The 12001-nt window shown below is 49.1% G+C and overlaps 1 protein-coding gene across 2 annotated transcripts in view; it reads right to left on the minus strand.

Moving 5' to 3' along the window:
* Positions 1–862: 862 nt before the first annotated feature.
* LOC131575601 (mitogen-activated protein kinase kinase kinase 3-like) overlaps positions 863–12001 on the minus strand; it is a 75943-nt gene continuing 64804 nt past the window's right edge. For both annotated transcript variants that reach the window (XM_058831243.1, XM_058831242.1), the window contains exons 11-17: positions 11848–11940; positions 10707–10901; positions 9711–9859; positions 8945–9076; positions 5937–6066; positions 5191–5368; positions 863–3887 (exon numbers count right to left, since the gene is read on the minus strand). In XM_058831243.1, the coding sequence (XP_058687226.1) occupies positions 3659–3887; positions 5191–5368; positions 5937–6066; positions 8945–9076; positions 9711–9859; positions 10707–10901; positions 11848–11940 (1106 nt within the window). In that variant the 3' untranslated portion in view covers positions 863–3658. The remainder of the gene's footprint in view (positions 3888–5190; positions 5369–5936; positions 6067–8944; positions 9077–9710; positions 9860–10706; positions 10902–11847; positions 11941–12001) is intronic.

Below are 12001 nucleotides of genomic sequence, written 5' to 3' on the forward strand. Positions count from 1 at the left end.
ATTATTTTGCATGACCACGCCCCACCAAACCGCGCTCCGCCGCCGAAGCCAAGCAACCAACCGGGATAAAGGAAATATAAAAAGGGAAGGGAAAAAAAGAGGGGAAAAGGGAAAAAATGGAAAAGAAGAAAAAAGGGAAGGGAAGGGAAGGGAAGGGAAGGGAAGGGAAGGGAAGGGAAGGGAAGGGAAGGGAAGGGAAGGGAAGGGAAGGGAAGGGAAGGGAAGGGAAGGGAAGGGAAGGGAAGGGAAGGGAAGGGAAGGGAAGGGAAGGGAAGGGAAGGGAAGGGAAGGGAAGGGAAGGGAAGGGGAAAGGGGAAAGGGGAAAGGGGAAAGGGGAAAGGGGAAAGGGGAAAGGGGAAAGGGGAAAGGGGAAAGGGGAAAGGGGAAAGGGGAAAGAAGGGGGAAAAGGAGGGAAACGGGCAGGAAAAGGAGGGAAGAGGGGGGAAAGGGGGGAAGAGGGAAAAAGAAAGTGGAAAAAGATAAAGGATAGATAAAATGGGGAAATGGGGGGAGCAGTGGGAAAATGAAGATGAAATAGAAATAAAGAAAAATACTCAAAATTTTAAAATAAAATAAATAAATAAAAATAAATTAAAATTAAGTTTAGAAGCATAAAAGCCTGTGCATTCAGAGTCCAAGGTGGAGCGTCAGGACACACGGACACGCAGAAACATCGGCTCAGAGAGCTGCACAGATCCATCTGTTGCAGAAAAACCCAGGAACCATCAAATCTTTGTCACCCCCCACCCCCACTGCCCCCGGGATGTCACACCAAGTGCCTCCTGTGCCCCCCACCCACACTGGGAACTGCCCTTTGGGAAGGGGCTGTGCTGGGGTGCAGGGGACAGGCAATAGAAATGTAGACTCATGGAATCGCTGAGGTTAGAAAAGACCTCCAAGATCATTGAATCCAACCAAACCACATTCCCAAATGCCATATCCACATGCCTTCTGAACACTTCCAGGGATGGTGATTGCACCACTCTCCTGGACAGCCTGTTCCAATGCCCTGCTCCAGCCCAGACCCTAAAAGGAATTAATTCCTCCGTGGACATGTGGCAGCACGCAGGGAAAGCTGCAGGGTCCGCTACAGGCAAAATAAAATAAAAACAAACCAAACAAACAGAAAATGACTTTACATGGCAGAATAATTCCATTTGCTTTTCCTAGTTCCATTCTGTACATCAGAAGACTGCAAGGGTTTTACAAACCAGAAAGGCAAAGGCACCTGAGGAGTGTCTCACATGCACACTCACACACACTCACACTCACCACATCCATCCACGGGAGGAGTTAGGTGGCTTGAGGGCCCTGGGAACATTTTGGGGCAGCCAGGAGCCCCCTTTGGCTCTGAAAGCTTTGAAAAGAAGGAAAACACCCACCCACCACTCAAGGGCTGAGAAAACCCAAACCAAACAGTTTTAATGAAAGAAGAGAAAACAGCTTAAAAATGGTTTTGATTTTTTTTTTTTTTTAGCTTTGGTGAACACACACTTTGTTACCCTCTTCTGCCAAACCTGTTCCCAGACAAGGCTGATTTTTTTCCCTTGTGTTTGTTTCCATCCATCCCATATTACTGACCAGACTGATGGATTTGGTCCTATTCACAGAATAAAATTCTTCATTCCCCTCAGCAAAAGAAGACTCTTTCCCCCCCTGTGGGGAGCTGCCCATCACCACCATGGCTGACTGACACAACCCCTGGTGCTGCTCCAGCATTGCCCCCCAGCTTCCCTGGAACCTGGCCTGGCAATAAATGGCCTTGGTAGCTTTCAGACAAATTTATAGGGAATTCTTTTAGGTGTTTCTTTTTATTTGCCCTAATACTCACAGTGTTTATTTTTTAATAACTGAAAGAACTCTTAAAGTCTTAACATCTTTGGAGTGGTTTGTGTTGGAAGGGACCTTAGAGCTCATCTCATTCCAACCCCTTGCCATGAGGCAGGGACACTTTTTCACTGGACCAGGTTGCTCCAAGCCATATCCAACCCTGACCCTGAACCCTGTGGGACATCCACAGCCACGCTGGGCAACCTCCTAAATCCTGTTTCTCTGTTCAGAGCTGAGGAAATGGACATGCTTTCACCATTACAACCAGCAGTGCAAAAATCCTGATATCTTCCACATGGAATAATTCAAGGATGTGTTCACACAAACAACCGATTTGTCACTTTCCTCTTAAGTCTAAGCAACATTTTTCATTTACACTGAAAACCAGCATTAAAATAAACCTGTGTCTGACACACTGGCCTGAGGATGGAACCTCCTGGTACCTGCTTTTTGAACCATTTGCTGAGTCAGTGGAAACAGCTAATGCAGCAGAAAAGGGTGAGGTGGGATGGTACAATTTATTTATCCCAAACCCCCCAGGATCTGATACATTAATTAATTAACTAGCTTCCAGGGACTCTGTGCATGCTTCCTGCCCAGGTTTTCCAGCAGGGTAGTGCTGGTCAGAGGCTGTAGCCCAGCTCTGCTTTTGACTGGCCTGTTTTCTCATACAACTTCAAACCTACTGCAGGAAGGAATCTGCTTCCAGCTGCCCTCGAGTGCTGCAGCTTCACTTTCCCAGTCTGAGGCTCCACTGTCCTGCAGCTGCTCCCTCGGGCTCCATCACAGAAGTGATGCTCCCCTTCCCTGTACCTGGGGATGGTCCAAAAGGCACAGAGGAGGAGGTGCCCGGAGGAGGACGCACCCAGATTCACAGGCACCAGTCCTCTCTGCCTAATTTTAGGCACTCTCTTGGGTTTTACAGGCATCCACTGGGCTCTCCCTGCACTTCCAGAACACGATGGCATCCCTCCAGCCGCAGCGCAGCAGCACGGGCACGGCTCAGCAGAACTGTGGGTGTGAGCAGAGCCGTCCTTGCTGAGATTCCCTTCAGCTCCCACCTGATTCCTGACGGCTCCCAGCACAATCTGGCTGCTGCTCAGCCCTGCCCACCGCCACCATCGACAGCATTTAAACACCACCACCATCGCTGAACCACCCCTCAGCCCGTGGCAGGGGTCCGGGCATCCGTCCGCGGGTGTACCCGGCAGAGACCTCCTGCACCCCGAGAAGACCCCCTCGTTCCCAGACTCACACACGCACACACACACACGCCAAGGCAAAGTCAACACGGCTGCTGCATCCTCACACCAGATCCGAGCCGAGCATCACTCCTTGATTGTAACCGCGTAAGGCACAGGACAGTGTGAAACGCCGCCCCGCCGGAGCCGCCAGCTGCTCCAGCGGGGCTGGTCCCCTTGTGAACGGGGACGCCCAGGTCCCCCCGACTCCGTGGTCTGAGGATCATCTCCTCCGGCTTGGCTGAAGGCCCTGTCCGTTCCTCTGCGAAAGGTGGTGATGGCCACTGAGCATCCGATTCCCCCGGCGGGGGGACATTTCCCGCTTGCCACACTTCCCCAGGAGCGCAGTTCCTTGCCGAGGGGGGACGGCCCCGGTACCGCTGGCAGCAGGGAGGTTACGTGGTCCAGCACCCGCGCAGGCCGGGAAATCCCTCGCTCTCAATTCCCGGCGCCAATAATCCCGAGCGCAGCTTGAAAATCCAACAAGGCGGCGGGGCCGGGGCAGCAGCGAGCGAGGAGGGACCTCGGGCCAGCCCCGGGCCAGCTCCGAGCCTCCCGCCGGCGCTTCCCATCCCCGCTGCCAGCGCTCAGAGCCCGCAGCTGACGAAAGGGTGTCTCAGCAGGTCCTCGGCCGTCGGCCTCCGCTTCTCCTCCACGAAGATCTGCTTGAGGAAGTTGCGGCAGGAGCTGGAGACGCCGTCGGGGAGCTGGGGGTTGGTCGGCTGCGTGGCGATTTTAAAAATCGCTGCCATGGCCTCGAACTCTGCCCAGGGCGGCTTCTCCGTTAACATCTCCACCACGGTGCAGGCCACGCTCCTGCAAGAACGCCAAGCGCAGGGTGAGGGACTGCGGCGCTGGCCCTGCAGCTCAAATCGAACCAGCTCTGGGATTGCACCCTGGAGCATCCTGGTCACACTGGGCACTCGACTCCCACAGCAGGAGTGAACACACAAGCCTGCCTTACAGCTGATGGCAATTCTGCCCACTTTAACTGGCAGGTACAAAGTTCCATAAAAGCTCGGGAGATGCTAAGTTAACTGGCAGGTACAAAGTTCCATAAAAGCTCGGGGAGATGCTAAGTTAACTGTCAGATACCAAGTCTCATAAAAGCTCGCTGGAGCCTCCCCTGAAGGGAAACCAATGAACAGCTTCAGACAGCACAGTTTCAGCAATGGCATGCAGTTCCGAAGGAAGCTGAGCCAGAATGAACCATGTTTGCCTGCATCCAACTTCCTCTCTGAGGTGTACCTGAGAAGGAACATGTGGGATGAGCAGCAAAGAGCCTGAGAAGCTTCCCTCAGCTTGCTCAGGAATCCTGGTCTCAGCAGAGATACCCTGCCACGTCTATTCATGAACAATTCTAAAAATTTAAACCTATCCTAAACCTAACCTATTGGGCCTAAAAAAATTAAAAATTAAACATTTGCCTCCCATCAGCCAGTGCAGGAGGTGCAGGGTACATGGATGCCTGCTAAGTACTTTCTAGGTTTTCCCACCCAATTCCAAGTTCTCTTGGAAGGATTATTTAATGTTAACCCTCTTTGCTTGGGTGCCCTACCACACTGAGAAGACATTGCTTCCTCCTCACATACTGGGAAGATTAGTACTACCATCTCAACTCCTCCAGGCTCCATCTGTCATCCTCCACAGATCAACACATTCACAAGCAGCCAATGATTTTGGTAATTTTTGTGCCTGAGCAACATGCAAACATCCAGCAGCAGATTTGGGAATGCCACTGAAGATCCCTGGAGCCTCTGAGCTGAGCTTAGTGAACCCAAAATCAGGGCCACCAAAACTCAACAGGTCTTTTAGTGAGCTTTGTTATCAACCTGCTTTCCAGAATTAAAAAGCTGTTAGGAAATGAGCTGGATGTGAGACTCACACAAGACAAGAGCTTCCAAAAGCAAGCTGTGATTCTGAGTGCTCCTGTTTTGGGAACTCAGCTACAAGTTGTTTCCTCTGGATATCTGCACAGTTGATCCTAACATGTATCTTCCATTTTCCATCTTCTGCACTGCTTCCAACTACTAGCTATACCTGTTGCTCCCATTACAGCTTCCCAAAAGGATTGTTTGATTTAAGTAGAAGTGGTGGGGTTTTTTACTGCATTCCTTACCACACATCAGCTTTCCTTCCATAGCCCTCTCCACTGATAACCTCTGGGCTCATCCAGTATGGTGTTCCTGTGACAGATTTAATCCCAGTCCCAGACATGCAGATGGTCTGGATGCGTTTGCTGGCCCCAAAATCTCCAAGTTTCACATTTCCAGCAGAATCTCTCAGAATATTGGCACCTGGGGTGAGAAGCAAAGACAAGACCCTCAAGAAATGAAGCAGCAACCTGAAGTGGCTACAGTGAGGAGAACAGGAAGAGCACAGGCCAAAAGCCAGGCAGGAGAGAGCCCAAAGGGGCTGGACTCTGCATTATTTCAAATCCTTCTGTCCTAAGGCAGCTGCTCTCCAAGAGAGTTGACTCCCACCAGCGTCCCCTCATTCAGCAGGTTTGCCAAAACTGAGCAGTGCATGAGGGCCAACAGATCATCCTGCCCATCCACAGACACCAGAAAGGAGCCTCAGACCTCTCCAAATGCCAGAGCCTCTCAGTTCTTGGATATTTTACAACAGATTTTCAGATGTGTAAGGGCACCTAACAATAACACTTGGGAGAGAAAACAGCACAAGATTTTGGTTTCAGTTGCTTGCTCAAGATTTTCATGTTTCAGTCTGGTGAAGGGCAAGGGCAAGAATACTTCAGATAGAAGATCCCAGCACTGTGCTGTGCACAAGGATTTGTCCTGGGGCAGGGGGAGGCTAGGCTGAACAAACCCAAGCAAGCAAGAAGCCTCTCTATCATCCACTGACCTTTAATATCCCTGTGGACAATCATATTGCTGTGTAGGTAGAAGACTCCCTGCAGGATCTGCCTGGTGTACTTCCGTGTGACATTCTCGGTCAGAGCACCGTAAGCTTTTAGCTGGTCCTTTATTGAGCCCTGTTGCAAAGAAACAACACACACCAACTGTAAGGACCAGAGAAACCATCATGTCACAGCCAGTTCTTAAATCTTCCTGACCACTCTGTCTTCCAGCTCAAAAAATACCCCAAACCTTATTTGTAGGAACGTCAGAAATCCACTAAGTGAACAGACCACAGACCTGTCCCTGTGTCCCAGATTCCTGCCAACACCACAGACCTTCTTCCCCCTCTAGTGGCTGGAGGGGTGTCACCAACAGCTCACTGAGAAGGACCAAACTGACGAGGAATTCCAACTCAAATGAGCAGATCAACTCGATTAATTAGATTCATAGCATATTTAAGGTTAGAAAAAAGCCTCTGAGTCCATCCATTCCAATCATTAACCCAGCACTGCCAGGTCCACCACTAAACAATGTTTTTGTGAGCATTTCCAACGATGGTGATTCCACCACTTCCCTGGGCAGCCTATTCTGATGCTTGACAACCCTTTCAGTGAAGAAATTGTTCCTAATACCCAGTCTAAATCTGTGCTGCTGCAACTTGAGGCCACGTCCTCTTTTCCTATCACTTGTTACCTGTGAGAAAAGACCAACTCTCACCTGTCTACAATCTCCTTTCAGGAGAGCAGAGAGCCAGTTCTTTAGGGTCAAGATAATGAGTCAGTCTTTGAAAACCTCCTCCCAAAACTTTGCACAGCAAGGAGAACCTACAGCCATGAGGCACAACCAGCCCCACAAGGGACTGCTCCAACAAGACCACCCAGGGTAGATAATTTGCAAGTCCTTGAATTTCTGACCCAGGCATGCAGGCTCAAACTGGTTTGATGGTATTGATCAAAGAGGAAAGGAAGCAGGGGTGCAGATATTTATCACCTGCTGCAGGTTGATCCCCTTGGTTTTAGCTGTATTTTTGGCTCACTTGGAAATGGATGTGTCTCACTGTGCCAGAGCTGGGTTTTAGCAAGGATGAACCAGAGGCAGATCTGGGGTTCACACTCAGCTCTACCTCCAGTATTTAGGTTAGCTGGGAAGTGGGAGGGGAAACTCATCCTGTTTCTGCCTGTCCTGCAGCTCTGGGGTTGATCCAAGATTGCCAGTCCTATTCTGGGAACAGTGGCTGCTCTGCTCCAAGCCGGCCCCTCAAACTGTATCAGCTTTTCCACATCCACCCATCTCTGCTGCTGCTCTGCCCAGCTACTGCTTTGGCTTCTTCTGAGGCTGGTGGTGATCCTGTGGATGGGCCTCTCCTCTTCCTTTCTCAGCACTGCTGAAGCAACCCAAGCTGCTCTAAATGACCCCCTCAATATAACCTGTTTGCAGGGAACGTTCCCTCACCACAATCAAAACAGATTTCTTATCCTGCCCTCCCTCACCCTGATGAGGGGATATCAAACAAGAAGGGGAAACTGGCTCTTTAAGGCCTGTGGTCAAATGCACCATTCTGTTTCCCAAGTATAATTTAAAAAACAAGTTTTTTAAAAAAACAGGACAGAAACTACAAAGTCAGCTATTAACTGAGGGCCATCATAAGAATGAGAGCCAAAGGGTGCACCCAAACTTGGCCCTGTGAAGGTTTTGCCAAACTGACTCTCTTAAGCTGAAAGCTTGGCCAGACCCAGCTTTGCAGAGCTGCTGTCCTGCAAAGTTTGGGAACTCCCTCACTCCCACTGCCCTTGGAAATAAGAGCCCTGAGTTGCTTTTGTCAAACGAGCTGTTGTTGCAGCAGCAAAGTCAATCAGTATTTGGTCAGAGCTCGGCTTTATCATTTAAAAAAACAAACACTGAATTTCCAGCTCTGCTGGACACTGCCCCTGCATCAAATGCTGGTTTCCTGGCTGCTAACAAACATCAGCATGCTGTGGAATAAGCAGCAAGGGAACTGCTGGAGTTCCAGGGATTTACTCCTCTGGGTCCACGCCTTGTGTTAGGGCCTGAAGGCAAGATTCCCACAGGGACAGGGGAAGGACAGGGCTTGGAAGGGACTCAGAGGCATGGAAATCCACCTGATCACTCACATGCAAGATGCATTCAGGGAGCCTCTAGCACATTTACTTAACAACCAAAATTTTTTGCAACCAAATGACTTAATTGTCCCTTCTGACCTTACAAATCTCTGTGTAAACAAGGGTTTATTCTCCCACACTCTGGGAAACAAATCCAGCTGGATAGAAGAGACTTAGGAGAACACATCCTCCAGCAATGTAAATAGCATTATGCTGTTTTACACCATCAGTCTAATGGCTGATGTAATTCACAAGCTCCCCAAGACAAAGAGATGCTCAACTCACCCATGTACATTCTCCAGCCCCTGTTTAAACTCCCTCAAAGCATTCTGATCTTTTTCCCCGTGGCTATTTCATCCTATATCAGCAAAGCCACAAACTGAAGCCACTCATGCACAAGAGGATAATTCTGCCCACAAAAAGCTCAACAGAAGACTAAGTGAATACCACTGTTTTTAATACACACGTGCTGAAAGCCACAAATAATTGGTGACAGCTGTGGGTGGACAGTTGTACTATTAGCTTGTCCTGCAGGGATTTGCAGTAAATACTTAAGGATGGGCTCAGGCCACAGTGTTTGGAGCAAGATCTGGATCATGTCCAGCACTCACCAAGCTCAGATTCCAGACTGTGAACACACCCTGCTTCAGGATTCAAACCTAAAACCTGCCTGCAAAGCTTTTCATCACACCCAGTGCTTGTTGAGGGGCTTCACCATGACATCTGACTCACATCCTAAGCTCTCCAAGCCTTAGGGATGCACCACTGCTTTGGCCTGGTTCATCAGCTATAAAGCAGCTCAGCTGGACAGATACAAATTTCACCAAAGTCCAGGAAACTCTAAATCTGTTTTCTCCCACTCAGGACAATCTCTAGCAGGAACTACACTTACTCCTGGCATGTATTCCACAAAGATAGACAGCTTCTTCTCCTCAGGATCCCGCAGGCACCCGTAGTACTGCACGATCCTGTCATGACGGAGAGTCTTCAACAGCTGAATCTCACATTCTAAAGCATTCACCTCCTGTAACAAACCAGACAGGCTGCCTGATGAAAGGGAATGGTGTCTTTGGGAACATGATATAAATACAGCTCTGTGCTGAGCACAGCTTTTGGAGCAGCTGTGAAGCTGTCCACAAAGACATGGCCACATGAGGCTCAGAAATAAGGACCACTGCCCTAAGGGAAAGGCAAGGAAAAAGACAGGGCTTGGCTTTGAGACAGGTATTATTATTATTATTTATTATTATTATTATTACTATTATTATTATTATTATTATTATTATTATTATTATTATTATTATTATTATTATTATTATTATTATTATTACTTTTGTTTAAGAAGTTTTTCTGGAAGATTTCAACAAAGTCACTGAGCAGAATGGGGAGAAGGTGAAGGGAGCAAGAAGGACACAAGTAAAGGAGATCAGGCAGAACTGCAAGAGATATCTGACACAGAGCAGGCCAATGTAACCAAGGAACTGGGAGACAGAGAAGTCACCAGAGCACTGTGACTGGTGCCACAAGCCATTCAGGACTACTCCAGGGAGGGAAAACAACACCCTGTCTCCACACACTGCCTTCTGGGGACATGGACACCTCCATCCTCAGCCCACAATTCCCCAAGGAGCTGCAGAAAGTCCTGCCCCTGTACTCACTTTACTTGTCTCCTGGCTGTCAGGGTCAAAAGGCACCTGCTTCACTGACAGCTCCCGCCCGGTGTCAGCATCATAGCAGAGATAAACTTCCCCAAAAGCTCCTCTTCCCAGCAGCTTCCCCAGCCTCCAGTTCACAGGTGCCTGCAGGGCTGCAGGAGAGAGGGGAGGGTTGAGAGAGGAGCACAGCAGGGAGACTTCAACATCAGGGTCCACCTGACTCTACAGAGTACAGGGCAGTCAGTGAGCCACTCTCTCCCAGGGATACCAGGACAAAACAGTTTTAATTACCCTGGTGCTATTGGTATGGGGGGAATGTGTCCCAGTCTGCATTAGCATAATGCACAAACAAATCCCAGAAGAGTCCTATTTCATTAAGAGTCTTTCCTCTAGAAACTGTTTTCTTAGCCAACACTGGAATTTCCCTTCTGCTGTGGGAGTGTTTAGCAGAATACAGGATAGCTGCAGCAACCCAGGCAGGGACCAGTAAGGAGTTTTATCTCACTGGTCATTTCTAGGATGTTACCCATCACTAAACAGGCCCAAAAAGCACCAGTTTCTGTGTCATGGGCAGCCTTGCAATAGCAGAGGAACCTGCAAGGCCATCTTGAGGTGCTGGGGTGACAGCAATGTAAACTCAGGAACAGAAACTCTGCATTCATCTGCTCCTACATCCCAAGTCTTCTGGGAAGCTTCTGCTGTGTGACCACACTGACAGTCCAACACACAAGCAATCATCTGCAGCCCAGCAAGTGCTGAACACCAGCTGGCCCCACAGAGCTCCCAGCCCAAGGCCAAGGGAAGACACAGGGTGTTGTACTAAACCTTTCTCATGAGACAGAAGCTGGTGCAATGTCCCTCATGGTGGGAGTGCAATCAAAATTTACCCATGGCTGGCTTAGCTGATGTCCAGTAACTCAGCAGCTCACAATAACTCAATTTTGTGACAAATCCCAGCACTGCTGAGACCTCAGGCACTCGGGACTTTGGTTCACTCACAGTTCCTGGCTTTCGTAGGGGAGGTGCTGAAGGCCTGCAGACCCTTTTCACAATTGTTCCAACACTTGGGCCTGTACTCATCATACTGCAAGGTGCTGAGCTTGCTGTCCCCAGTAAAGCTCTTGGTTCTGCTGGAAGGGACGAGCTGAAATAGATTCTCCTGTGGGAAGTAACTCCTGGGGAAAGTCCTCCGGCCTGTAGGGGAAAAGGGGTGAAGTTACAGCCAGAACACACACACCAGCTTGGATCCACCTGCCACACCTTCTCACATCACTGCCCAGATCCTCACCTCTTCAAACTGAAGAAAGTGTAATAGAACTGAAGCAAAGCCCTGTGAAGATTTTCAATTCAATTTAAGAGTTGATAACAGCAGGCATTATATCTAATGCAGAAATTTTTCAGAGGGGTTTGCAACAGTTTAATTACATCAGGGGGTTTGTTGGTTGTTAATCACAATTAAACACAGAACAGGCAGAGATTTACATTGAAAATTATCCCTGCCATCCCTTAAATCCACATGCAAATGACCACACAGCAAGGCCAGACCTGCTTTCACAGGGGTGTCAGTGAGAGATGAAGCTCACTCTGGAAAGCTCAATATGCTCTCTGCACCTCCTCAGTGCATTTTTCCCAAGGGAATTTTTGCCTCCCACTACTTGCAGTTTCATACAGTGAAAGAATGAGCTGGAGAAAGGTGATGGAGTGGGCCCCAAAGCTCAGAGCTCACCAGCTTAAAACAGAGAAGCAAACAGATACTGCTTCTCTGAAATTGCTTGGGGATTTCCTACAGCTCAGTGAGAAGCCTGCTGTAAAGGTCACAAAAAGCATCCTCAAAAGCAAGCAATTTAGGGGAATAGGAAGGATGCTACTGCCAGGGATGAGAAATGCCAATCATCCCCATGGCTAAATTAAAACAGGAGCTGTAAGCAGAAGACAGGCTGTAGATGCTCAGCACTCCCCAAGAGCAGAGCCACAGATCTCACAGAGAACACCCTTCTGAATACACAAGGGAATCCCAAAGCACTTGGTGCTTCTCCCTGTGTTAGAAACCTCTCCTTCCCAAGTCTTTCCAGTCCCAGGCAGTGTCACAAACCATTAAGGGCTGATCACCTCCCTCCTGGAGCCTCCGTCGTTTCCTTACCATCACTGTAGTCCTTGCGACTTTGGGAGAGATGGTACTGCCTTGGGAAGGTGCCACCTTTCCCAAACCTCTCACAGAACGGGATGTCAAAATCTGGCAGGAGGGAAGAAGACACATTTATCTGAGATCAGCTCAGTATGAAATGCCCAGAGTG

Source organism: Poecile atricapillus, chromosome 2 (genome assembly GCF_030490865.1).
Source record: "Poecile atricapillus isolate bPoeAtr1 chromosome 2, bPoeAtr1.hap1, whole genome shotgun sequence".
In the NCBI taxonomy this organism is placed as follows: domain Eukaryota; kingdom Metazoa; phylum Chordata; class Aves; order Passeriformes; family Paridae; genus Poecile; species Poecile atricapillus.